Below are 27,348 nucleotides of genomic sequence, written 5' to 3'. Positions count from 1 at the left end.
ATTCAACCTAATGAGGACTAGTATGATAAAAAATAGATTCATGGAGGGTTCCTATCAGTTTGGGAAACATAGGTATACACACACCAAGTATGACAACTCCACAATAAAGTTTTTTTTTTGTTGAAATGGTGACAAGTGTTTTTATTTCAAATTTGGAGCCCGTAAATCGTCATAGCATGAAGCCATCACAGCCTTAAAGCAATATAAAGTGGTTTATAACATCCGTGCACCAGCCAGGAATCTCCTCAAGTGCAGGTATTGGTAACTAACTGTAAATGCTGGATGTGCTACTTTGGGAGCAGTGGGGGTAAATAGGAGCAAGCACTTCCTAAGCAGACGTCTGACAAAAAAAAAAATGCTATTTCAAATATGGACAAAATATGTGCAGACAGTACATGCAAAGTAGGGGCTCTAAATATATTTCATTTTTGATCATATATTGATATTACACGATCCACTATCCTAACAGAAGAACAAAGGGTTTAAAGTGCTCAACAAAATAGCCACATCCCATTATTTATTTATTATTATTTTTTTGCACAAGGCTCCTTGCAGAAAAATTTGCATTCAAGGACAGCAGCACAAAACTACTGAACAAGGACTCATTTCTTTCCCAAAAAGTCACCAAAGTATGATTGAGGTACTGTGTTTGTCCTGCATATCATTCCAAATCTGCCAAAAAAATGATTAGGCCAAGTCAGTGTCGACCCAGTGTCAACGTAACAAAGATATGTCTGCCATCTAGTTGTGATTGGTGGCATTATAACTTAAATGTAGTCCACCCCCGCAAATTTATATTTTCACATTTTTTTATATTTTGTATGATCCTCTATATTTTGTTGTTCTACTTCTTCCTTTCATAACTTTGCTGCTGTGAATTGGGAATGTCTCCATTGCGAGACTAATAAAGGTTTTCTTATCTTATTTCGCCATTTCGGCGAAAGCACGTATTGGATGTTTGTCAACGTTTTTTTTAAAGAAATTTGGGGGCGTGTCAATTTTTTTTCTTTCAGGTTTTTATGGGTGTGTGTAAAAATTTCACCATAAAAACTTTTTCTTCTTCAATGAATTGAGGTGCCACTCAGATTGTGGTGACGGGCCACATGCCACCAGTTGCCCATCCCTGCACAGAAATTACTATTCAGTCTTAGTTCATGCAATATAATGCACAGGAATGTCAGTAACTTTAATGGTTGGAATATAATCAAACAAACACTAAAAAGGTAATAGAGGTGATATAACAAGTCTATAGACGACTGCTCAAATATAGTTTTGTATGTTGGCAAATACATGCAAAATAATGCACAGGAATGTCAGTAACTTTAATGGTTGAAATATAATCAAACAAACACTAAAAAGGTAATAGAGGTGATATAACAAGTCTATAGACGACTGCTCAAGTGTAGTTTTGTGATATAAAACATGAGACCAACAATCATGATTTTTTTTTTAAATTTGGGGACGTATAACCTGCACAAGTCAATTGAAATTACATTTTCAATTAATACAACTTTTCAAGAGTGTCAGTAATAATAACCTGAGGCAAAGTGGCTGCAAAAGTGTCCACACCCTCTGAACTGGTTATGTGGTTGTGTTCAGAATTAACCAATCACATTGACTTTCATTATAAATGTCAAGTCAGCACACACCTTTCACCATTTAAAGAGCCTCTCATTCAAGTTCATTAATTGTCCTTGGCTTTCCCTGACTTGCTTTTGAGCAAAGGCCTCAGGCTCCTTGCTAACACTGACTTCTAATTGGAACTGTTCATAATTCCCTCCACCAGGACTCAAGGCCCAGTTCCAGCTAAAGAAAAACGGGCTGATACCACAACGCTTCACTGTAGGGATAGTGTTCTTCTGGTGAAGACCAGTGTTGTGTTTGTGCCAAACATGCCTTTTTGTATTATAACCAACTAATTGAGGATTGGTTTCATCGGACCAAAGTTCCCACATGGAATTTTTTCTTTGATCTTGCCACACAAACCGATAACAGCCCTATGAAGGGTGAAAGTCGTTATGTGTTCAAACAACTACCACCCTTGTGCAACCACATGAACTCAGTTTATTTTCACTTCCCTTTTCTCATATTTTGTTATTGTATGTTAAGAAACAACTGTTTTAATATTTTCCTAAAATTACATTTTTGGGGGAGTAACTTTTTTTGTCTACTTCGTTTACTTTCTCTTCCAATAAAATTAGGATTTCTTCCACATACTACTCTTGACTTCCTTTGCATAATATTTACACTTTAATAATTCTGTGTGTTTATTCTCTCATCTTTTCTTTTCAATGTGACCCAAATAATTGCATACATCACAGATTATTTATAGTGCAAAATTTATGGGTCTCATTAAAATGTCAAATTCTAAAAAAAAAAAAAAAGCAGTGCATGATAATAACTCTGAGCATCATGAATGGAGATACGGCAGGACACCGACTTCAGACCAGGCCGACCATGGAGGAGCTGAGGGCCCACAGTCGCTTGGCAACACTATCATCCATTGCTGCTGGAGCAGGAGTCTTGAGGGCACAGTCACTGTTGAGAATACAAGGAGAGGACTACTTACGCAAACAGTAAGTAATCCTTTTTGCCTGCTATGTTACCTTTATAGTGTGTAATTCCGTGTTAAGCAACCACGTGTTTAGAATGAGGATTACATAAAACAGATGTGAACATGGACCTTGGATACCAAAATATAATGCGCAGGCCTATTTTGGAAACCTTAGCAGAAAAATAACTCTTCAAAGATGGATTTTGCATTGATTTAAAATTTCTTTGTATCGCTATTTTTATCACTTGCCTGTAGTAGAGGCCAGTGACATTGGCCAGGCTCTCGTCCACGGCACAGAAGATGGAGGTCTGAGCTCCTTCCCGGGGACTTTTGATCATCATCAGAAAAGGGCAAAGGAGCGGATTCTTCCACAGGGATGTTGGAAACGTGTGGCGGCCCAGCTCGGTACGGACGACGCCGGGATGGAGGCAGTAAGTGTTCACTCCGGTGCCTGATGATGGAAATCCGTCTTTGTTAGACCAAGATAAAAACACTATTTGAGAAAATGGATCAATGGGGATGTTTATTTTAGTGCACCTTTCATCCGGATGGCCAATTCCCGGCAGAAGAGCACATTGGCCAATTTGCTTTGGCGGTAGCTCACAACAGGTTGGTAGTCTAAATCCAAGTGGATGTCTTCAAAGTGGATGCGGCCTGAAAGAAGCAACTCTTATAGTACATTATAAGCAAAGAAACAAGGTACTTTTGGAGAACCACAGCAACTATTATCAAAATCGGCTCATCGTAAGCTCTGTAGAAGCCTGATAACGATCCTGATCATTTAAATCAAGTGTGTCAGAGGAGGGGAAGCTTCTAAAACAGTTTGACAATGACAGTGGCTCTCTAGGAGCAGTGTTGCCTACCCCTGATCCCTCAATTTATCAAGGCCAAATTATATTTTTAGGCGTGGTTGAGCTTTCAGGAAGTCCAGGAAACTTGGGGGTGATGTTTGCAGTGCTGAACTTCACATTCTCCACCAAAAGTAGTGGAACAGTGAGTCCACTTCATTCACATTCATTGTTGACTATAAGCATTTGGGTCTGATATTTAAAAAAAAATAGACAAGAACATCATTTCAACTTTCTCCCCAGGCATCTCCATTTCAACTTTGCCCTCAGGCATCTCAAATGTTTTTTTGTTTTGCTTTGTTTTCTCAATAGAACACTAATTTTGGGGGTGGGTCAGTTAGACTCAAATGATTGGATTGAAAAAACAAATGTACCCTTCTCATGCGCCAAGCTGGAGACAATGACGACTCGACTTGGCGCAGACTTTTTCAGCATGTCAATAAGAAGGTTGGTAAGCAGGAAGTGTCCCAGGTGGTTGACACCGAACTGCATTTCGAAGCCGTCATCCGTCTTCCACTTCGGGCACATCATGAGACCTGGCAAATAAACGGGAAACTTGGAACAGTATTCAATGGAGTGCAGTGTTGTAGGTGATGGTACCACACATTAAGTGAAGCAGGCACCATGATGGGGAAATGAAGTTTCAAATTTGCTTCACGAACCAGTTGATGTGTTTTGGATTCGGGAGTAAGAAAGTCACACCTGCATTGTTAATAAGGATGTCCAAGCGGTCCTCGTTGATTAGAACATCTTTGGCCAAGTCCCTGACTGACTGCAAGGAGGCCAGATCCAGCCTTTTCACCACCACGTTGCTGTTGCCACTCTGCTGGCGGATGTAGTTGGCCGCCATATGGGCTTTGGTCAAGTCCCGACAGGCGAGGATTACTCTGGCCCCTTAAAGAAAAAAGAGGGGTGAAATCAAAAGACACGTAAATTGTCAAGAAGAATCAACAGATGGTCAACACTCACCCCGTCGCGCCAGATCCAGGGCTGTCTCCTTCCCGATGCCTGTGTTGGCACCCGTGATCAGCACTGTTTTCCCATCCAGCCTGGCCTTGCTCCGACACACTCCCCCCGCCATCCACCTGCGCAAGGCCAGCAGGCTTGCCCCTGGAAGAGGGAAAACATGCTGTTAAAGGGTACAGCAATATTTGTAGGCATTTGGACGTTTCATTGTATTTTTATCCAAAATAATCAAAGGTGACTCTTGTTAAAGGAAAATAAAGCAATGATGTGCAAATGATGTCACGACACAGACGGAAGATCAGATCGATTACTGTTCTGATGTCATCCCTTTTAAAAACATCTTCAGCTGTCCGCTTTCTCTACATATGGGCTAACAGAAATTGTTGAAAGCAATGTTGTGTCTTTGTTGTCGTAAAACACAATTTTCCCCATAAGATCACAAATAAAAGTGCAGACGGTGTGGTGTTTTATTGTGTCCACAATGTTTCTCACAGCTCTACATCGCATATGGATAATGCTCTGATGTGCTGTGATGTATCACCTAACAGTGTGCTCTCAGGGGGATCTCTAAAGCAAGGCAATGTGTATTGTAGTTTGTTTTATTTTTTTTTTAAGCTGTTTTTGGTCTTTATCATGCGTCTGCTCGCTTCTAAGCGAGAGACCAGTTATACTCTTAAGTCTGTTTTGCTCCCCCACACTCGCGTTGACTGTCACCATGGAAACGTATTACTACACAATATTAAGCAACAAAAATAATTCCGTTTTACCTGTAACAACTGCAACGGTGAGACCAATGGCGTGCGCCTCAACAAAATCTCTCGCTGCTTCGACGTAGTGTTGCATTTTGATTGTTGTTGTTTTTAAACGAACATACAATTAAACAATTTAAGTAGTGTAACTCATTTACGGTTGAAGAGACGCTCCTTAGCCACACTCCTGAAACGCACTCATCAAATCACTACCTGGGAGACCAAACGCGATATATCTGTAGGAGCTGTAATTTGACGTGACGTGACATTGATACATATTGGCACACGAAGCGGAAATGACGTTTTAAACATCTGTTAGGCGAGAGGCTTTTATTTTTAACAAGTTGCCTTTGGAAGCTAAAAACCCTAGTCCGTTTTTTTGTTTCATTTTTACATGTTAAGAGCAGTCTAGTGAAGCTGAAATGGGACACGGAGGAAAAATACTCCCCGCGGTGCTTTGACTGTCCTTTTATTTATTTAGCTTTATTTCCTTTTCCGGTTTAAACCTAACTTTATTATTCACGATATATATTATTTAAACATCCTATTTAATGTGTAAATATTACTTTGAATCACTATTTCACTAAAGAGAAATATTTGTAAAAAGTTGTATATCGTAACCCGGAAGAGTTGAGCCTCCGTGCCACGTCACGGTTAACCGTCAAGTGGTTGCTGTGAATAATCGCGAAGTTCATGCGTCGCTTGTTACTGTGACAATGCAACAGCTGGTATCGCTGGGCTGTCTGCTCTTCCACGTTTTCGTGGTGTTCGCCACCGAGTTCACGTTTGAGCTCCCCGATAACGATGAACTATGCTTCTACGAAGAGATGGAGAATGGTGACAAGTTTGATTTAGATTACCAAGTAAGTCTTGAAAACTGGATCTAAATCACGAACTGTTTAGCGTGCTAAAGCTGTGTTTCAGCTCCACTTTTTGTTATATTTTATGCACTCATCACTGTATATGCATGGATTTAGGTTGGACTTTAATACAAAAACTTGACCAAACTTGTTTCCATAGTTTTGTGAGATTGTTATCTGGACAGCTGTCAAGCTGGTTGAACCTAACTGATAGGATCAATACAGTGGTACTTGGTTTTTACGACGGAGCGACCAACGTAACGAATGTGTATGTAAGTCGGAACACGTTAAGTACGGTAGTCATAATTATATTCAATATTTGTATGAAAAACAATTAAATACCATAAAAAGTTATTAAAAAACAAATAGGTGGTAAATGAGTGTCCCTTCTTGTGCTGGGTAACCAACCATGCATTGCCGTAGAAAAAGCTAAAACCGCAGTAAAGTCACAATTACGGGACATATTTGGATTTGTAGGCCATAAATATATTCTGTGGGTGGTAACTAAGCTTGTCTTGCTTTTAGTGCATGTTTTGCCATCGTCAAATCACTAACCTAACCCAGTGGTTCTTAACCTTGTTAGAGGTACCGAACCCAACCAGTTCATATGCACATTCACCGATCCTTTCATTAGTGAAAAATAAAAATGTGATTTTTTTTTAATACATTCAAGACATTAAAAAACGCATTTTTTAAAAACTGAAAAAAAAACCTCAATAAAATTTCAAGACGTAAGTATAAATTTTATTTAACTGCACAAAATGAACCAGCCACTGATGCCAAGAGGGTGTGTCATAACTCGTTGACATGTTGCGTCGGGTGTGCCTTAATCTTCATGGCAGAGGCTCCGTCGAACCCCTGAGACTGATTCAATGGAACCCCTAGGTTTCGATCGAACCCAGGTTAAGAACCACTGAACTAACCTAACGCATTAATAAAGACTGTGAACATTTGAATGAAAAACACATTTTAAACAAACAAATGAAAACCAGTTCCTAAGTAAATAGTTTATTACATGCTAACATCAAAACTTTGTTGGTTATACTGTAGCCTGACGCCTTTGTACACATTATGCAATGGTCACTCATAATGGCTTCTGTTTTCTTCTTTTGAAAAGGTGATATCAGGAGGCAACTATGACGTGAACTGTTTTGTGGCGGATGCTAACGATAACATCTTGTACAACGACGAGAAGAAGCAATACGGCAGCTTCTCGCACACCACCACCATGAAGGGTGTCTATAGGGCCTGCTTCAGCAACAAATTTTCCACCTTTTCACACAAATACGTATATCTGGATTTCCGGCACGGTGACGAGAATCTTCTCCTTCCCAGCATGACCAGAGCCACAGCGCTAACTCAGGTAAGACAGTCTCCTGAAGGGGATACTGAAGGGCTAAACCCCCAGAAACAAATGAGCTGAAAGAGGCTTCAGTAAAGGCCTGGAAAAATGAACAATGCAATGGTCTGTTCCAATACCTTTGCTCACTTGAAAAGGGGGTGGCTTCAAACTAAAATTGCTCTGTACTGAGTTGTTTAACACATCTAGATGTACATATTCAGAACTTTTGTTTCATCCATCTTCCTCAATCTGAAACCCAAATGTCGAAAATACACAACAAACATAGGGATTAAGCTTTTGCAATACTTATGGAGTGGACTGTAATTGAAGCACTGGTAATGATACTGAGTAATAATACTTCACAATTCCATTATGTTAACCAAATATAGTTCGAAAACAAAATGTTTCTTGAACATGTCATTGTTAAATCAATTGTGCAGCATCCCCATGAAAATGGTCATCATCATAACAATGTAAATGTTTTTGTAATTTTTTTTTTTTTTTTTTTGTCTTCACAGTTGGAATCAACATGCGTGTCCATCCATGAAATCCTGAAGGTGGTATCGGAGTCGCAGACCTGGTACCGGCTCAGGGAAGCGCATGACCGCATCAGGGCAGACCACATCCACAGCAATGTCACTCTCTGGTCCCTCAGCGAAACGGTCCTGCTGTTTGTCATCGCTGTGGGTCAAGTCATGTTGCTCAAGAGCTTTTTCAGTGAGAAAAAAGGCCCGGTGGCCGTCCCAACTTAGAACACGTTTCCTCCATTGCACCAGGAGTTCAGCATTTTTTCCTCAATGTTTTACAAAAAAATGTTTTTGCTGGAAAGAGATACCACTCAGACTTGCTTTAAATTAGATGCTTGCAGATAGAGAGACGATTTATTGTCCTTTACAGTGCCCTGAAAACGTATTTACCCCCTTCCTGATTTCCGTGTACTTTGCATATTTATCACACTCAAAGATTTCAGTTCATCGAACCAATGTTAATATCGCAGAGACATGTCAAGGAAATACAAAATGCACTTTCTAAATGCCAATTTAATTCATTTAAGCACAAAAAAAAAAATCAAAACCTGCCTGTTCCTATGTGAAAAAGTAAGTTGCCCCCCTCTTGTCAAGTCACAAAGTAACTGACTGACGACAGTTTTGGGAAAGCTGAGTTGAATTTCACAGGCAATACCCTAAAATTTGTTTGATGAACTGAAACCTTTGTATGTGATAATTATGCAAAGAACACAGAAATCTGGAAGGGGCAAATACTATTTCACAGCACTGTACTTATTCATACGACAATTCGGAACGAACCAACTGACTTAATGGTATGTAACTTCGTCAACGGTCAGCTAATATAAGGAGGGGTGGAGTGGCATAAAAAAATCGGCCCTAGTGTTTTGGCTTAGACCAGGCTTGCACGTGTACAAAAGCACGTTCAGCAGGATCAAGCCTAAGGAAAAAGCAACATTTTGTTTGTCTGAATTTATGAGATAATGTCCTTTTATTTGTAATTGGCTAACAGCCAATGACAGTTTTGTATTATTGACCCATTCATTCAAACTGTATCTAAAAAGCACAGTGACACAAAAACAAACAAAAAAAAATCTTCCCAATTCTAAACACCGCTTTTAGGTTTGTTTCTGCGTGTATAATTGATGTGTTGAGTAAGGTTCTGGATATGCATTCCTGCTTGTATTTTGAGCAAGGTTCTGGGTATGTGTGCATTTTATTTCATGACTGTGGATGGTATGATAAACTGAGTTCTCATCCACGTTGTTTGCTAGCTACAATATGAAAATAATGGATTTAATTGATAATGTGTGAATCAAAAGTTCTAGTCTAAAGATCGATTCTTCGAAAAATTGTATTCAGACATGAATCCTAACCATCATTGGCAACGACATAGCACAGCCACTGATGTACAGCGGTTCAGTTTGCTGTCTATATCATAAATGGATTAATTAATGGGCTGTTCCCTCTCAGTTGTGGGCTGAACCTTTGTAGAGAAAATGGAGGAAAATTATGAAATAGCGTTGCATTGGGCCCACAAGACGCCAGCCCTCCAGGCATCTGACCTCTATGCCACATGGCTAGTTCAGCGCTGAAAAGGAGACTCAAGTAGAAACCGATAACTGTCCGTGTTCATCCTAATTTATATGGGAAAAGTTGTTACAAATTTTGAAATTAACATTTCTGCATTGTTTTTATCATTTTCTAGAAGTTTTATTTTACTGTATGTTGGTACCTTTTCCTTTTTTGCATATAGAGAATACAAGCAGTCTTGGTTTCCTACCTCTTCTAAAAATTCTTAATCACTAATGTTACACAAGGGAATCTGTTAAATAGAAATATTTCAAATGAACAATTGTCTCCATGTTAGTAAACGTAAACTTGCTGAAAGTTCTCATTAATAAAAATCTGATTCATGTTCAACAAAAAGGCTGCATTGTTTTTCTGCATCTCACGTTGCCAAAAAAGCGATGAGAGTGGACAGCGGACAGAGTGATTGACAAAACGAAACGTGAGGTCAGGATATATACTTTCCTCAAAAAGTCACCCAGGAGACCAGGCCAGGGCACACAATGCAACTTTTAGCCATTTAGAGATCGGCAAAGCCGATCACGTACTTTCCACGATCACAGTAGGTGCCGATTGATTGGAGCACCACTACTTTCCAGGGTGGCCCTAATTGTTTTGTGAAAATGACAGCATAAAGAGACCGACAAATTTTCACTCATTTTTAAGTGTCTTTTTAAATGAACCTGACTTGCATCTCTTGAGTACGCACGGAGAGCAGATCTGATTTTATCAAGGGCTGTATAGTGGAAGTCATTACTTATACAAATCCTCCAAAAATAAAGGCCAACATATAGGAAGGACAGAAAGACAAGTCATTTCAACTAGTTTTTTTAAAATTTATTTTATTAAATAATCCATAGTCAGTTCCCATGATGTTTCAATTCTTCATTAACTAGTCCAGTGATTCCCAACCACAGTGGCATGGCACACTCCTGTGCCTTGAGACATCATCAGGGGAGCTGCAGCAAGTTGTCAGAAAATTATTTATTAATTACAAATAAATCTATCTATGCCAGTGACATATAGTGACAAGCAGAACAATGAACTGCTCTTGCATTAATTAGATGTCGGAAGGAACAATACACCGTGTATCCAACCGTCCCATTTATACAATAGAATACATCAGGCCTTTCGGCTACTAAATTAGATCTGGGTAAGTAAATTTGTAACAACATTGAGACAACATCGTTATTTCAGTATTAATATGTTTTACAAAATTTTTGATTGGTGCCGTGTCATGAGATTTCTCAAATGTAAAAGGTGTGCCTTGGCTCAATCAAGGTTGGGAAACACTGACCTAGTCTACTGTTGTGGTTTAGTGTGCATATCAAAGCTGACTGACCTGCATGGCAGGACAGGGGGAGCCCACCTCCCCACAACAGAATCGTCAATACAGTATAAGCAAGACTTTCCTCAGTCCACTTTTAACCAACATTTTTTTTAAACATGTACACAATCCACATTTTAGGAGCTTTTTCAATGAAATATGTTTCTGCTGGAACTAAAAGTTAAAAAAAAACAAAAAACAAGTCTGTTGAAAACAGACCCCCTCCCGGAATGGCTCCAAACCGCAGTTTGAACGAAATTTACAGTACAGGAAATCATATTGCCGGAGCTTTTTACAATCTCATTTCCTCCAGCTCAATGAACACCACCTTCTTTCTAACAGAAACAAACTTGCTTCACAAAAACTTCATGTGATGTTTGCTCTATTAGTGAAAAAGTTAAGAAAACAAAACAAATAAAAGGTTAGAATATTCATGTCACTCTCACCTGCATATTTACTTTTTGGGGTGGAGATCTGATTGGTGTATAAAAGGGGAAAAAACAAGGTGCTGAAAGTACTTCACTTCGGTCCCGACACAACAACGATTCCTGGACCTCTCAAAGGTATGAGAGTGGAAGCTCTAACAAAAGAGGAAAAAATGTGGTAAAATGAAAGGGGCAAATTTGGACTGCAGGAAAGGAACTAAAATATTTAGAAAGGAGCGGGGAAGGTTCCAGCGCGGAAAGAAGACTATGACTAGTACTTTGCAGAGGTCCAAGTATCGTTTGGGTGTGGTAAATTTACCTGATTAGGTTCTTTCAGTGCCTACAACTACTTGTTGAAGGTTGAGGCAGAATTGCGTCGACAGAAGTGCGCATAAGAACCGTAATGTTAAGTAAGTGCATTCACACATAAGAATAAGTGTTGACTATGTATTAAACATCTACTACCGGTATATGGCGTGAGTACATAACCGTTTCAGTCCAGACAATGAGGGTTGCTTGTGCATGACATGAATCACATCGAATGTTACTGATGGATGTGGAACTTTTTTTGTTGCTGTTTATTTTTTCTTTTTTTTGTAACAAATCCACACACAACAGACAAGGTTTGAGTCAGTGGCGTCCCAAAAATGAGCAGCTCAAAGTCAAAGTCATTATTAAACCTCGGCCACTACACCCCAGCCATTCACACACACACACGCGCAAGCGCACGCGCACCCTTTTGTCCACTCAGGGTGTGGTGTAGGTGCTGGTGTCTTTGCCAAAGTTGTAGTACTCCTCCATGTCGTCCATGTTGGCTGTGGTCAGCTTGGTGAGGTTTTGCGAGCCATTATTGTCCATGTTGTCGCCTGATGTGAAGCTGAAGTTCTGGTCTTCATACTCTGCCTGGCTCTCCATTTCAGGAAGTACTGCGTAATAGAGAGGGGGAAAAAACAACAACACATTTTGATTGGCAACATAACAAATGGTTGCCCGCTTTATGGAATATTTTGAAAAACATAGAATCAGCACTTAGAATACCACTAAAATCCGCCCACACCGCTGTCGTCACCAATAATTTTCCAAACGTGCAAGTTAAGTCCAGTTTTTAGAGCGGGTTTCAGCGTTCTACTCGACATCACGGACATTTGGAAATCATGATGTCTCGGAATTTTGGCCTGTATGAACCCCATGAAATGCATTTGAGAAATGAGCAAGCTACAGGTGATTTTCTAGGCACATGCATTGGCTTTGCCTTCCATGGGAGCGAGCGTCACCGCCGGCAGAGGGCTAGCATTAGCATCTGGCTTCATTGCGCTCATCTCAAACCGTCGATGACAGCAAAGTAAACTTGAGCCATGGACTAGTCAGTTGAACCCCGTACGTGTCGCTCACCTTGTCCTTCAGGTGACACATCCATGCCGTGCTTGACCTTCATGTGCCTGCTTAGGTTACCCTTCAGATTGAACTTGCTGGTGCAGTAGGGACACTTGAAAGGTTTACTGCCAGCGTGCAGATGCATGTGGCCCAGCAGGTTGTACATTCTGTTGAAAGACTTGCCACACACCTGCAAACAAAGCACAAAAAAATACAAAGATGACTTCATGAGGTACGTTACTGAACTACGACATCTGTCACCCCACCGGCCAGATACTGGCCTTGCATTTGAAGGGTTTGACGGGCAGGTGGACGATCATGTGGGTCTTCAGCGTCTGCTTCTGAATGAAGCTCTTGAAGCACACGTGACATTGGAAGGGTCTCACGCTGTTGTGGATCAGCATGTGTCTCTTCAGGTTGGCCGACAGCGTGAACTCACGTGAGCACACTTCGCACTTGTGTCCTTTCATGCCCTGCAAAAGCCCAGAAAAATTTAGGGGTATAATATCAACGAGCCGGTACATAGACAATACAAAGTCACATTGTGGTTGACTCCTCCATTCTAACTTCAAAAAGCAGGGTGGGCTATTTTTAGGTCCACACTTTAAAATAACTATTTAAGCTTGAGTGAAACGAAATAAAAAGAAGGAAAAAATAAAGAAGCAAGGAAGACTGAAGGAATGAAGAACAGGGTGGTATGAAAGAAAGGACTGAAGGAAATAAGGATATTTGAAAGAAATGAAATAAGGAAGGAAGCAAAGAAGAGAGGAAAGGGTGTATGAAGCGAAGGAAGGATACAGTGAACCCAGCATTAGCACCAGCCTATTTTTCTCTTCCTGAGGAATCTAGCCTCGGTATTTCCCTGAAAACCTCACCAATTCACATTGTTTGTGCCCAAATGGAAATGCCTAAAATGCCACAAGGTGGCGCCAAAACCCAGTCTAAATTGGAAGGGAGGACAGTATGTTGTACTTAAGAGTAAATACGGTTGTTAGTCCAACCGTATATACTGTAAGTCCGTGATCTCAGCGGGCGGCCATTTTACCACTTGCTGTCGCCTGAAAATGACATCACGGTGTAGAAGGGCTCAGCTAGCGAACGTCACATGACCATACTATGAAAACAGGTGAGCCTTGGTTGGTCGTTACCTTATGGGTGAGCGAGTGCTGGCGTAGGTGGTGCAGCTGCACAAACTCCAAGCCACACTGGGAGCAGGTGTAAGGTCTGGGGCTCTGGTGCTTCAGTAGGTGGTTCTGGAGCTGACTGCGGTAGGCAAAGGACTTGTTGCACTCCGTGCACTGGAAGGTGTGGGGCCCCTGGTGGCTGGTCTGGTGGCGTTTGAGGTGGGCGTAGGTGGGGAACTCCAGGCCGCACTGCGAGCATACGTGGCAACGGCCGCGCTCGTGCTTGACCTCGTGTGCCCGCAGTTCGCTGGGGTAGGCGAAGCCGCGGCGGCAGAAGCGGCAGCTGTACGGCTTGACGTCGGTGTGCTGCAGCATGTGGCGCTTCAGGTGACTGGTCTGCGTGAAGCCCTTCTTGCACACGGTGCACTTGTGAGGCCGTGTGCCCTGGTGCGTCAGCAGGTGAGTCTGGAGGTGGCTAGGCTGCTTGAAGAGCTTGCCGCAGTGCGGGCACGCGTGCGGCTTGATGCCGTTGTGACCCAAGATGTGCGTGACCAGGTTGTACTTTGACGTGTACGACTTGTCGCACATGCGGCACTTCCAGCGCTTCAGGCCATCGCCCACGTCCACGCAGTACGACTCGTCGATCTGGATGTTGATGTCCAGGCGGTCCACTCTGCGGCCACCGTGTCGCCTGGGGGGCTGCGGAGCTTGAGGCTGCCCACCTCCACCGCCGCCACTCCCGTCTGTCCACATCATGTTTTGGCTGCCGTCTTCATACTCGGCCCCCATGGCCATTTCCCCCGAGTCGTAGCTGCCCACTTCGCTTGTTTGGAAGTAGCTGCTGATGGCTTCATCTTGCTGGTTGGGCTTCATCATGTTGTTGCCCTGGTGAGCGACCTCCTCCTCACCCTCGCGGACGCCTCGGCCGTGGCCTCCCAGGGGGCGCTGGCCCTGCAGTCCTCTGTGCTCCGCTCCTCCGTGGGCCACTTGCGTGGGAGGAGTCGGGTGCACGTGGGTGCCGGCTTGCTGCTGGTTGGATACCTCCCGCTCACACTCGGAACAGTTCTTGTTTGTTCCTCTCAGGGTGGCCGGGTCCACTTGAACCAAACCCCCTCTGGGAGCCATATTGTTAAGCATGTGGACGCACGAGGTCAAGACAGAGTTCACCACTTCCCCTTTGATGTGAGACACGGTGCCGTCACCACCTTGGAGGGCGTGGCGATCGGGGACCACCATTTTCACGTCAGGGTGCTGAGGTGGCCCCTGCTGCCACCTTCTCTGACTGCAGCTGGGTTGCATCTGTCCGTCCTCCGCCAAATTTTCCCCGAGGTAATCTCCGTTGGCGCCGATAAGCTGGTCCGCGTACTCGTAGTCCACTCCGTCTACTGGTGGCGCGGGTGACTCCTTGGGCTCACCGGTGTAGAAGCCGTTGGGTGCGATGGTTGCGCCGAAGACTTCATTCTGGGAGATGAGACCAAGCACGGCAGCCTGGGCCAAGGACAGCACAACCACTGGATCCGTTTGTGTGCCTGTGTCCATCAGCCTGGCCATTACCTTGGGCTCACATCTACCCAGGCGCCGGCTCGCCTCCTCCTGTAATCACACAGACACAGCTGCTCAGTCATGACAGTCTCGTGGTTACGAACAATGTGCAATGAAGTAGTTTGCGCCGCTTCCAGTATGCAAGGTAAGGAATTGTTCTTTTTGTGTTACGGTTTTTCATTTCATTGTTTTATGCGCTTTTCACACACAAGGATGCACACATCCATCCATTTTCGACTTCACCGATCCTGTTCAGGGTTGCAGGGAGCTGTTGCCTGTCCCAGTTTAATTAAAAAAGGCAAATTAAAAACTAGACTGTTTGCCAGTCAAGCTCCGGGCACGCTCAACAGATGAATTCAAACTGGCATGACTTCAGATGTTTTTGTTAAGTTGACACTAATGTGACGGAAATTGAGTTGGTATCAACTAATTACCAATGACAACATTGATATTTTTTCAGCATAATACTTGTGATGAATTTGCAGTGCTTGGGGATAAAAAAAGAATGAGCAGGAACTTCCTCATGTGCTGTGGAATAAATCCCCACTCACCTTCCACTTTGAAAGTGTGAGCTGAAAAACTGCCCAACATCCCATTCAAGCATAGATCCCCCCACCCCCAACCCCTCTTACTGGTTCCCCCTCACTTAGTAAAGATGCACATTCCAGATTAGAAGACGATTTCAATCAACTAAGGTGACTGACTAAATTCATTCATAGGGTTTGTACGGTCATCAAAAAACTGTTAAAGTTACGGAAATTGAAAATGCAATTTCTAGGTACTTGAAAAGTTACTCAGGGGAAAATAAAATATTTTCTGCAAGGGTTTTGAATGCAAGTGTGAATAATCTTACCACCTGTCCACATTTGCCCTGTGACTGACTGGCAATCAGTACAGGGTGTACCCCACCTCTTGCCTAAAGTCAGCTGGGATCGGCTCAATCTTCCATACAACTTCGTGCAAAGCACTTTAGAAAATGGAAGGATGGATGGCTAATGTTTGATGTCACGGGAATAGAGCTTGGTCTTAAAACAATGACCCCCCCTGGATCATAATTAATCAGTATGACGAATAGTGTGATTATATTGTCCATATCGCCCTCCTCTATTGGTTGCAAGGATGTAAACAGGAAGAAGGTTTGCTCTAGTTTTCCGATCACAATTTTTGCACTTGGCAGGGAGGAAAACAACCTGGGGCTCATTCAGGTAAACGATAGTAATGAAGACATGCATATAGTAGATATTTGTTCGAGCACCAATACATGAGATGACAGCCTCCATATATAGACACTACTACTTAAACCAGCCAATCTTCCAACTGAGACGCCATCCCTGATCCAGTCTGCTTGCAATGTGTTTAGTGTGTGTGTTGAGAGGGGATTAGATGACCCACTGAGCTACACGAATCAACAAACAGCATATGTGGGAAGGAAGGGAGATGAAGATAAAAACAATGAAAAAAATGTAACAAAAAGATGACGACAAAATAGATGGAGAGGAATGATGAAAGCAGACGGAGGGGAAAGGTAGAGAGGAAGAGAGATAAGGAGAGCGAAGGGGGAAGGGCAGAGAGTGTGAGGGAAGAGAGGAGGATGAGATTCATGCCACAGGAGGGAGAAAGATATGTAGGGAGTGATAAGGGAAGCGGGAGGAGGCTAAAGACAAAAAAACCAAAAAAAAAAAAAAAAACAAACGACAAGCAGATTGAAAGAAAGCCCTGCTTGAGGACCAATTGGAACAAACTTTGAAAGCACCTCAGTAAAGAAAAGCAGCCATTAATGAAGCCACTGTAAACTCACCACAATCCTTCTGCTGTGAGACTTCAGGTGCTTTAAGGATCTCATCCTTGAGAGCGAGCGTACCGAGTGAGATGAGGCTCGCTCGCTATTTACACGCCAAGGCAAATGGGAGGCAGGACCTGTGTCGGCCTGCCTCCCTTCATCCCAGCCAAACAAACGAGCCGCCCATGTTTAAAAAAAACAAAACAAAACAGAAGTAAGACTGGAGCCCCAAGAAACTCGCAGAGGTGCATTTTCTGTATTGCCAGCGTCCATCATGTATCAGTGTGGGAATGTGTTGGGAGGGCGCCGAAAAATAGGAGAGCAGGAGACGCTGTCAGGTGACTGACATGTGGAAGAGCAAATGAAGGATGAAGCAGAGAGGGAAAAGACAGAGGGAGAGGAAAGGAAGAGACCGGGAGGAGGGGGAGCAGGATGTCGTCGAAAAAAAAAAGAAAAACAATAACGAAAGGGAAGACTCCTGCCATCACACCGAATTCATGATCAACTGTCAGCCAAATAACGCAGAGACAAAAGAAAAATGTGTTAAAACTGCTCAATAGTGCCAAATGTAGGCCGAGAGGTTTGTGTTTATCCTGCCAGTGAATGGACCTGGACCACAGCAAAAGGCTTCAAACGTGTCTCTTGTCAGTGGTGCATGTGGAATTATAAATACCGTTCGGTACTACTGTTGAAAAACACAATACATTTTATGGCCGCTTGGGTTTCAAACTATTGTCTTGTATGAAGCGATCGCTCGTTTAAACATTGACACCTCTCGCTTTCACTAAAACGTGAGGTGCATTCAAATATAATCGGGCATTTCCTAACTATTGTTGCAAATCAAGTTGTCCTTACACTAAAATATTTTGCAGATATATCTTCAGTCATTGTCAACCTTTGCATTATGCGAAACTGCAGGCTGTAGTGGTACAACCAACTTTTTCAGTTGGGCTTCAAGCTACTTTTTCAGTTGATGCCGCCAGTGCTACGGGTGCAAAAGTTAGCCTTGAGTCCTGCTGTACGCCACATTGTGATTATGGGCACCAAGTCCAGTCTCTCCTGTCATAAGTAGGAGGCCACTGTCTTCCTATGGGCAAGAGCGAAGAAATAATCGAAGGACAACATGGCACGTTGCACTACGCGGCAAGACGAACAAAAATTCGGACTTGCCAGTCTTTGGTCATCGTGGTCGTGACACCCATGTGTGTTGGCTCAAAATCGGGCTACGCAATGGATAAACCCTGATTCTCATCAAGGTTCCATTTGGATTTTGCTCTCGACACTTGTTGAGTGCATGCGCAAACGGCAGGCAGATTTTACCACAGAGGGTTAAATAAGGAGACAGATATGCACAAAACTGTTTAGCAATGTGTCCGAATCTATTTATTCATCCAAGTTTGTATTTTGAATATCACACATTGCGGTGGGGGAGGGGGTGTCAATGCAACAAACAACAGGATAGAGAGAACATGGAGGAAAGAGAGAGAAGAGAGGAAGGCTGCAGAGGACAAAATGGGGGCACAATAGCGGAAGCAGGGGAAGAGAACAGATGACTGCACGGAATGAAAGAGGGATTGAAGGGGGAGGAGATAAAGAGAACAGGGCTGGGAGGAGGGAGGGAGAGAGAGAGAGAGAGAGAGAGAGAGAGAGAGAGAGAGAGAGAGAGAGAGAGAGAGAGAGAGAGAGAGAGAGAGAGAGAGAGGCGGCAGTGGGGGAAGGGAGGATGGAGAGGAAGGAGAAAAAAAATCAAAAAGGAAGGAGGGAGGGTGGGAGATTGGAGAAGAAGAGTAGTGTTGGAGAGAAGGGTGACATGATGGAAATGGAGCGAGAGAGGAAGGGAGAAATGAAAGAAGGGCGTCAAAAACAGGGGGGAGAGTAAAAAAAGAGGAAGAGGGTGCAAAACGTGTGCGACAGAGAGAAAGCAAGATGAGAGAGAGAGAGCGAGAGAGAGAGAGAGAGAGAGAGAGAGAGAGAGAGAGAGAAAACAAAGCAAAGCCTCACTCACAAAAACATGGCTGCAGTGAAGGGGGGGGGGGGTTGGTTTGGGTGTTTGTTCTTTTTTTTCAACACACATCACAATTAAGCATGTGTCACCTGTCACCACCAGGCTGGAGTGCCATTCGTTGCCATGTGTTCAAACACCTTCAATGGACGCATTAGCTACACTGGCACAATCTAAGAGGTCCAACAAAGAGCAAAACAATTGTCTGGTTATATGGTAAACTGTGACGTTATATGGTAAACTGTCACAGTTTACCATACGCAAACTATTACCATAGTTTTTATATATTACCACACACTAATGCTACCATACACACACGCTACGCTATTTTAACATTTTGTATCCTGACTGCGGCTCACTGCAACAAAACCTGCTGTTACAGTATGAGAAGCACACACTGTAAAAACAGCAAACATGTTATGCTAAAAACACTACATTGTGCTACAAAAACAATGTTTTGGCTTCCTTCAACAGCTCGTGATAGGACTTTAAAAAAATTCACAACTTTAATAATGTACTGTTACATTCCAGTCCTGGTGGTGGCAGTAATGCTCATTACAAAGTGGCCAACTGCCAAGCAAAAAAAAAGAGATCAAGACTATGCTCACCATTTTTTTTTTACCTTGCTCTAGATCCAAAATGAAATGTGTTGTTCTCGCCACAAAATGTATTTTGTGTGCTATCTTGCTAACACACACCGCATAGATGGCAAAAGTAATCAGTCATCACTTTCCCACAAAAAAACAAACAAAACAAACATTGAGCCACCAATTACAATTGGTCATCTTTCTATCCAACTACATCAAGTTGGAAACTCAACCTGAAGCAAATTTCACTAATGTCTGAGCAGGTGTCATTGAAAACAAGCAAAATGGACCCAGCCCAAGTCAATGTTACCAGTGATGCAATGGATGATTGAAAAAAAAAAGGCAGTGTGACAGAAAAGAGCAATGGAAAGGGGTGGGAGAGTAACAAACTGTTAGGTACAATGCATGTTCTCACACTTGCACACGCGTGCAAATACACAGACACACACACACTCAACCTAAAATTACATTGAAGAGGGCACAAAGTGGGCCAGGCAAGCAGGGTGAACAGAGGCTAAAAATACTGAATAAGGTTTTGTCATTGGACAGTCTAATCCAGACACTGCATGCTACATGACAACCAAGAATTGGCATTAACAGTAACGTTTTACGCAAGTGAACTATCGCAGGCAACCCCAGTAATGTTTTAGATTTATGGAAATGTTGACAAAGCCATTAAAATTATGGGCTATCTTGCTGACAGTTAAGATCAGGCATATCCAGCTCCAGACCTGGAGGGCCACTGTCCTGCCTGTTTTCCAGCTCTCTCTGCTGCAACGCACCTGATTCAGATGGTCAGCTCATCAGCCAGCTCTGAAGCAGCATTAGAACGATGCTGATTATTTGAATTAGGCGTTTTCTGACAGGCAGGACAGCGGCTCTTGAGGACCGAGTTTGGACACCGCTGGTTAAGATGGTAAGCTTCAGAGCTACTGAATAAGTTTTTAGCAGGCCTCTCCTTAGCCTGTTAGCTGGCTGCCGGTTGCCTTCTGAGACTGTTGGTACGTAGCCTGTGAAAAAAGTCAAAAATCAGCTTTATTGTCAAAGCTGACTTTTTACTTTTGACTTAGCTCCTCCTTAGCCTGTTAGCTGGTTGCCTTCTGAGTCTGTTGGTAGGTAGCCTGTTCACTTACTGCTTAGCAAGTAAATTCATAGCTGGTTGGTTTGCCAATTTAGTCTGGTTAACTTATTCACTGTCTGGGTAATTTTAGCAGGTTGGTGATCCTGTTATCTTACTATTGGTGAGCTTCAAAGCTGGTTGCTTGACTTGTTATTAGGTTGCTCCTTAGCTTGTTAGCAGCCTGCTGTTTGGGCTTGTAAAACCGTTCCACTCAACTGCTGGTAAGCTTCTTGTTTAACCTGCTAGGACCATGGTCCTTGACCTGTTTGTTGACCATTGTGTAGCTTTTAATCTGGCAGTTTGATTATTAGAATTTTACTGGTTTAGGACACTGATTGGTTGATTGGTTAAGTGATAGTAGCAGTTTATCTGCTCGCTGTGTAATTGGTCTTCTACTCAGCTTTGATTTTAATTGTCATAACGTGACACGTGTCGCCAACCAAAAAAAAGTCACGTAAAAAAACAAACAACAAAAAACATTACAATTCAGTGAGGTATCCTGAGAAGCAAAGCTGAAATGAAACTCAATTGTTAGTGGATTTCCCTACATTTATTCCTTTTAATAATGAGGCAATTATGTTTAAAGGTGTATGCTTTAGCCTTTATTTCACTTTAAGGGCTTCCCTAGCACTCATTAAATAGTAGAGGGTGCTCAGCTTGGTTGGAAGACACAGACCGTCACATTAGGCTTCTCTGCTTCCAAATTCATCAGCCTCTGTCTTTTTTTTTTTTTTTAACCCTGCCTGCAGCAGAGCATAGCACTGCAATGTGCTGACACCATCACGAGCTATTCTCAACCTCTTAGCATGGCTACATTCCCACACAATGATAAAGAACGAGCTGGTTAAAGAAAAAAAAAGAATTGTTTGCAAGTAGTATTTATTCATGTGGATGTTTTGTCACGGTCGTTTTCTGTATGTTACCAATATTAAAATAAAATTCTAATTTTTTGAACTGTTTATCACCGCTGGACCTTAAGCATCATGCCATCATTGGAACAGATAGCAATCTAATAGACTCACTGAGACTTAACAATAAAACACTGTTAATTCAAGCACAACCAGCGGTCAGCTACATCCACGCTATGGCAGAACCCGTCTGGGATGCATTATTCGACTCAATCCTGGACTGCATAGAAGCATGAGTTCAGAACATTTCCAGTTTCATTAAAACTCAATTCTTTTTTTTCCCCAATAATAATTGGTGAAGGAAATGTGCTGTTCTTGTGCCACTCTGTGGAAACGGTGCTGATGTTACACCTTGACAAGGCCGTGCATCACTTTTAATATCGAAGCCAGTTAATTAATCTTTAGCCAGCATCCATCAAACAGCGTACTGTTATCATCAGCCTCGACTGTGTTGCAGCATTGTGGACACTCAAAACCAGAGCTGCAGCCACTTGAATGAGTTTGGAGGTGAACACTATGAAAACAAAAGCATCAAACTGCCTGGCAAACTAAAAAACAAACAAACAAAAAAACACTTGATGGGGGCAGTGAAATGCAAGCTTCCTAACCACTGGTTCCAGTGATGGCGATGGTGGCAGGCGCCCTGCACCCCACGTCTGCACCCTCCCCACCCGCTTTGAGCACTGATAGAGAGGATGAAAGTCCAAGTGGCATCCAAAATGGGTCACTTTGGCAACAAGTAAAAAATGTGCAGCAAAAAGGAATAGCTCTGTGTTGATACCAGACTGACATTTTAATATCACCATCCATGACTCATAGATGGACAGGAAGAGGAAGGAACAGTGTACTTGTGTTTAGCAGTAGCCACTTGGTTACAAGCACAGCACTAAACATCTTAAGCAAGGTGCACAAATACTGATAATCAGGCCGCATTTTTCCTCATTTCTGTTAAATCAGCTTAGGCCCGTTTGTCAGATGTCTCTAAAGATTATCCTGAGCCATTGTCCCGTTTTGTGCGGTCGGTTAGGAGCATTTTTTTCTCTCATCTTGAGGACATCACACACCATAAGAAGACACATGCCAATTATGTGATGTGCGTGGTCTCTATCAAATTTTGATGTCTTAAAAATCATTTACATGCGTACCCCTAATACTGTAAATAGCATAACCCCGGGTGGCAACTTCTGGATCTTCTCATGCCTTGAAATACTCGCATGGATGAACACACAAATTTAGAAGGCAAAGTTGTTGTTCTACATAATAGGTTGGTCGATACATTCACCCAAACCAATTAAAAAAATAAAAAGCTAACACTACTTTAGGCCCCAATTTGAGAAGTCAAGTATTACGACACATATGAGCTGATAACGTTTCGTGAAAAAAAAAAAGATGAAATAAACACAAATGCTAATGTTAGTATACAGTGTGCACATGCTGAATGCTGTAGTATTTTACTCCACAGTCTCTTTACTGCAGCAGTCTCCTGTTTGAATTTCTCCTAACTAAGTGAGAAATACAGGAGACCGTTGGTTGGTTGTTCGCACTGTAGTTCATTCAGACTGATATGTACAATGCAGCGTTTTTTTGTTTTTTTCCCAGTAACCCGGCAAAACTAGTTTGAAGGCTCGTACAGCACCTTCTAGTTAGTAAGGCATTACCCAACTTCGGAGCTAGCCAAAACAATTTGTAGTTGATAACTACCCCACGCTAATGTGATAAGTGCAGTGGTACTGGGCAAGTCTTCTTGTTTTGCGTGATGAGTAACTTATCTCCTGCACAAAGTAGTTTGGGACCTCCAGACCACAAATGTGATGAATGTACAGTAAACAGAGGACCGACCCACTTGCACTTTGCAGGTGAATAGAGACAATATGTCTTTCCTTTAAGATGCAACACACATCCACTTCATGCTAAATATTGGACTATATTGTCACTGTTTGTGCCTGTTCCAGGATCCTAACATAAAAGTCTAATGTCAAGTGCCCAAAAGTCACTGCTACCTCCCAAGCCAGTGTCTTCAAGCCATAGTGACCGAAAAGCACGATCGTGTACTTTTAAATTATTCATCTAATATCATACAACAAGAGAAAAGCAAGCTGAGCATCAAGTTGGTGCAGCACAAGACAGGGCCTGTGTGTGAGGCATCCCCATGTTGCGAGGCAGGGATGGGCAAAGTCGGGCTAATGTGGCCTGGTAGCCCCGGCTCCTGCTCCAGCATGCGGCTCGTACACTCCACTGTCTCACTCGTCTCAGTCAGATTATGGCACGGCACAACATACACAAGTACAACAAAAATGCAATCCAAACGATATTTGGCCGATTGCAGTTCAGCTACGCCGCTTGTTTGGGGCACAAAACATAAAGAAGCGACTGCGGAAGAGATGACTGGTCAGCCCCCGAGCGGGGAATCGAACCAAGTTACCGTTGAAGCAGTCCGAGCAAACACTTTTTCAACCGAACACCACGCTTTTAAATCCGGGGGAGGAGGGGGACGGAGCACGTAAGCCTGGCTGCTCACCTGGTTCCAAAAGGGGTTTATGGTGGCGACGAGACTGGAGGTTGTTTTTGAGCGGAACGAAGAAGAAGCGATTGGAACGACGGACGGCGGCCGTTGTGTGAAGCGGGAGGGAGGGAGGAAAGGAGGAGGAGGGGAGGGGAGAGGAGCTGACGTGATGAATAAACAAGAGGGCTTCCTCCTTTCTCGCCTGTAAATCAATATCCTCGCCACTAAGTGACATTTTTCGACCGCCTTTGTAGTCCCTAACAGAATCCGCAGATCTAATAATATTTTTTTTAATTATCTCTCACACTATCACACTGTATTGTAGTATAAAACTCACATAGGCGTTAATGTGTTTTTATATTAGTAATATACGTATACATCTAGCGATCTACTGAATGATTCATGAACGACTGTGTTACGTTTATGATGTTTACGATTTGACGTCACTTGTGGCATATTGGGATATTCCACAAGATGGCGTTATTTCTCCTTTTGGAGTTGGATTGATGCCCAGTCTCCATATTATTACAGGAAGTATTTTCTATTAAGGAATCATACATCTGTTCCACGTCATGCTAAATATTGGACTACATTGTCACACATTGTGCCTGTTCCAGGATCCTAACATAAACGTCTAATGTCAAGTGCCCAAAAGTGACTGGTAGCACCCAAGCCAGTGTCAAGCAGAACGAAGAAGAAGCTCCATTCATTGACCCCTCATTGCGGTGAAGTTCCCACTTCACGCAAGCTCAAATGTTTTCATTCACCACAAAACCTGAGACTGTTAATTTGTTTGTTAATGAAAAACACATTCATCAAAGTCTCAAATTTTCTCCACCTCACCGTTGATAGAAAACCAACCTTTCACGCACTTATTGACAAATATAGAGCCTTAAATGATTCTAGCATGCATTTGTTTGCAATGTAGGAGGAAGCTGGAGTACCCGGAGAAAACTCACGCAAACACTGGGACAACATGCAACCAACACCACACATTACAGACTAATTTCGTTGTTGTCTTTATCACACCACCTCATGATCAAATCATGAAATAATTATTGCAGTACTTGGTGGGATAGGCTTCAGCATGCCCGCGACCCTCGTGAGGATAATCTGCTCGGATAATTGATTGATGGATGGATGGATTTACCTTGGATCATGTCCTACCAAATCTAACACTAGAGGGCATCAACACCCCGCGTTTAACTCTGACCAACGGTGCCTCAAGTTCATGTCCACAAGCCTCTTTAAACATCTCATCCCTTCATTATATTTCGACTGATGATGAACGATAGTGTCCCTATTAAACGCTGAGAGTTTGGGGGCTAATCGTTGTTCAGAATCTCAGCAGTGAATCCAACATTATTGTGGTCACTGGGTTCACCTTCAGGAAAGATGGTCATCGGCATATTTATTTTGGATTGCTAGTAGGAGAATAAACAAGAAAAAATGTGCACAATTATGAGAGAAAGAGAGGCCTTGGATGATAGCCCTGAGTCGGGTGGAGTACAATGTGGAGCTAGTCAGTTGCTCACACGTTAAGACATTCACACGACTGCTATTTTGTGTCCAAAAAGTCTTACGATCTTACAATGTGAACAGAAACAACCGTTAATGATTACATTCAAAGTTTAGATTAGATGAGATTGGTTGATATGAAAGGGGAGAATACAGTTTCACAAAACGCACAATGAAACATGGTTTTAAAAACCCAGAATCAACTGGAAGGCAATTTTTCATCTGTAGTTCCCTAAAAGCATGAAAATAAAATTTCAAGGAATACCGTACATATGAACAGTAAGAGACTAGACGAAAATCCCTCACACATATCACAATATACAACAGATAAACAGATAATTAACAACAGGAAAGCGACACACAATAAAATTACAGTACATTAAACAGGATTACATACACTGTCTATAACCACACGAAGACAACACAGCACAAAAGCTTTATCCTGTATTGTTAGCAGTTGTAGTTATTTTTGGACCATATGTTCAAATCTTTAGCAAAGGCCTTGTTGGTGGTTTGTTTTTTAACCTCTCCCGTTGTTGCATTCCTTCGCACCGCTTACTGACTCTCACTGTTAAGTCTTCAATGAACCTAACGTACATGTTTTTGGAATGTGGGTGGAAGCTGGAGAACCTGAAGAAAACCCACACAAATCCAGAGAGACCATGAAGATGTTGTGAAAATTCCGGCGGACATTCAAAGCCCAAACCTCAGAACTGTAATGCAGATGTACTAACCACTAGTCCTACCAGATGACCAAGTCTGAAATTCAGATTTTTGAAAATAAACTTTCTACCTGCCGTTTTTTAAGTATTTCTTCTGGGCCGCAAGACCCTGCTTGCCCATCTTCTCAAGCCTTTCATGCACAAATAACCACAAGTAGACAAATAAATTGATTTTTCTTTGTCTCGTCTGACAGCTAATCCACGTTTCTTCACTTACAGGGAGCGGTGCTCGCGCAGATAATAATTCCGAACATGACCATTTAATCCTTCCTTCCAATCAAAGTCTGCAAGGTAAGAATGCCAGATGCCTGCCACATCACTTTATTATTTTTATTTTTTTATATATATATATATATTTTTTTTTGTGGCCCACGAAAGCAAAATTTGTGCATCAACTTTCACTTTTTGATGTCTTAAATAAAAATATTGAAATATTGCAGCTTTTTTTTATTTTTTTTTTTTTGCTACCAAAGCCGTTTTTACAGTTACTTGATTTTCAAACAAGTTAGGGAGCTTGCTGGTTGTGTTGATTGGAAATGTTTCTCATAGGTCTTCGTCACAATAAAAATATGGCGAAAGAAGAGATTTCAACTGCAATGTGGTTAACATACCATACAATTTTATAGTTAGCCTAGCGTCTTCAATTTCTTCTTCTCTTAAAACTCATTCACATTGTTTTTCCTGTTTTGCCATGCTGCCTCGCACAGGAAAGTCTTGGTACTACAACCGCATCTTCTTTGTGGGAGAAGACTGGTGATTTTCGGTGGACACACAGGTATGTCTGCGGTGTACAGTTTTGGTCATCATAAGTTAGGCATGCATTATCGGAGCAGCCGATGTATGTCCATTTCTTCCTCGTCACGTGGGGTCATGCACATTTTAAAAATAGGTTAGGTTGTTAAAAATGGAATTTGAGTACCCCACTTCAGAGACGATGGACTATACCAGTAAATATTGGGTTGTCCGTCCAAGTGAGATGAGCCCGGCCACTGCGCCTTCGACATCTGGTTGTGGGGAAAAGA

General features: G+C 42.4%; 3 protein-coding genes across 6 annotated transcripts; 1 reads left to right on the top strand and 2 right to left on the bottom strand.

Moving 5' to 3' along the window:
• Positions 1–1,167: 1,167 nt before the first annotated feature.
• LOC109513950 (retinol dehydrogenase 13) lies at positions 1,168–5,412 on the bottom strand. The gene is made up of 7 exons (XM_019866701.1): positions 5,136–5,412; positions 4,372–4,512; positions 4,105–4,296; positions 3,777–3,938; positions 3,092–3,208; positions 2,804–3,005; positions 1,168–2,538 (listed from the first exon to the last, which is right to left on the bottom strand). Exons 1-7 carry the CDS (start codon positions 5,209–5,211, stop codon positions 2,442–2,444), a joined length of 987 nt encoding a protein of 328 aa, XP_019722260.1. The 5' UTR covers positions 5,212–5,412; the 3' UTR covers positions 1,168–2,441.
• Positions 5,413–5,763: 351 nt separating this feature from the next.
• Positions 5,764–9,522, top strand: tmed3 (transmembrane p24 trafficking protein 3). Its single transcript, XM_019866702.1, has 3 exons — positions 5,764–5,980; positions 7,095–7,340; positions 7,838–9,522. Exons 1-3 carry the CDS (start codon positions 5,834–5,836, stop codon positions 8,069–8,071), a joined length of 627 nt encoding a protein of 208 aa, XP_019722261.1. The 5' UTR covers positions 5,764–5,833; the 3' UTR covers positions 8,072–9,522.
• A 694-nt stretch (positions 9,523–10,216) lies between these two features.
• Positions 10,217–24,322, bottom strand: LOC109513956 (zinc finger protein 710-like). 4 transcript variants are annotated; one of them, XM_019866713.1, is made up of 6 exons: positions 16,985–17,884; positions 13,669–15,237; positions 12,802–12,993; positions 12,540–12,710; positions 11,882–12,076; positions 10,217–10,353 (listed from the first exon to the last, which is right to left on the bottom strand). In XM_019866713.1, the coding sequence occupies exons 1-5, from the start codon at positions 17,027–17,029 to the stop codon at positions 11,894–11,896; spliced, it is 2,160 nt and encodes a 719-aa protein (XP_019722272.1). In that variant the 5' UTR covers positions 17,030–17,884; the 3' UTR covers positions 10,217–10,353; positions 11,882–11,893. The 4 variants fall into 4 exon arrangements, with proteins under 4 accessions (XP_019722272.1, XP_019722275.1, XP_019722273.1 ...); XM_019866716.1 differs by lacking the exon at positions 16,985–17,884 and adding an exon at positions 24,102–24,322 and having other exon boundaries at positions 10,220–12,076; XM_019866714.1 differs by having other exon boundaries at positions 10,220–12,072; positions 12,539–12,710.
• Between the last annotated feature and the right edge of the window lie 3,026 nt (positions 24,323–27,348).

The sequence above is a fragment of the Hippocampus comes genome, unplaced genomic scaffold, assembly GCF_001891065.2.
Source record: "Hippocampus comes isolate QL1 unplaced genomic scaffold, H_comes_QL1_v1.1 scaffold82, whole genome shotgun sequence".
Lineage (NCBI taxonomy): Eukaryota > Metazoa > Chordata > Actinopteri > Syngnathiformes > Syngnathidae > Hippocampus > Hippocampus comes.
Note: the sequence above shows the minus strand (reverse complement) of the source record. Positions and strands in the feature narration are given on the sequence as shown.

Bases quoted from the DNA above. Each gene is read 5' to 3' on its own strand.
- LOC109513956 (XM_019866713.1), bottom strand. From the start codon at position 17,029: ATGAGATCCTTAAAGCACCTGAAGTCTCACAGCAGAAGGATTGTG. The intron at 15,238-16,984 runs GTGAGTTTACAG...GTGTGATTACAG, and splicing joins CTCACAGCAGAAGGATTGTG to GAGGAGGCGAGCCGGCGCCT. The intron at 12,077-12,539 runs GGTGAGCGACAC...CCTCTCTATTAC, and splicing joins ATGTGTCACCTGAAGGACAA to GCAGTACTTCCTGAAATGGA.
- tmed3 (XM_019866702.1), top strand. From the start codon at position 5,834: ATGCAACAGCTGGTATCGCTGGGCTGTCTGCTCTTCCACGTTTTCGTG. The intron at 5,981-7,094 runs GTAAGTCTTGAA...TCTTTTGAAAAG, and splicing joins AGTTTGATTTAGATTACCAA to GTGATATCAGGAGGCAACTA. The intron at 7,341-7,837 runs GTAAGACAGTCT...TTGTCTTCACAG, and splicing joins GAGCCACAGCGCTAACTCAG to TTGGAATCAACATGCGTGTC.
- LOC109513950 (XM_019866701.1), bottom strand. From the start codon at position 5,211: ATGCAACACTACGTCGAAGCAGCGAGAGATTTTGTTGAGGCGCACGCC. The intron at 4,513-5,135 runs GTAAAACGGAAT...TCCCTCTTCCAG, and splicing joins CACCGTTGCAGTTGTTACAG to GGGCAAGCCTGCTGGCCTTG. The intron at 3,209-3,776 runs GTACATTTGTTT...TGCTTCTTTCAG, and splicing joins CAGCTTGGCGCATGAGAAGG to GCCGCATCCACTTTGAAGAC.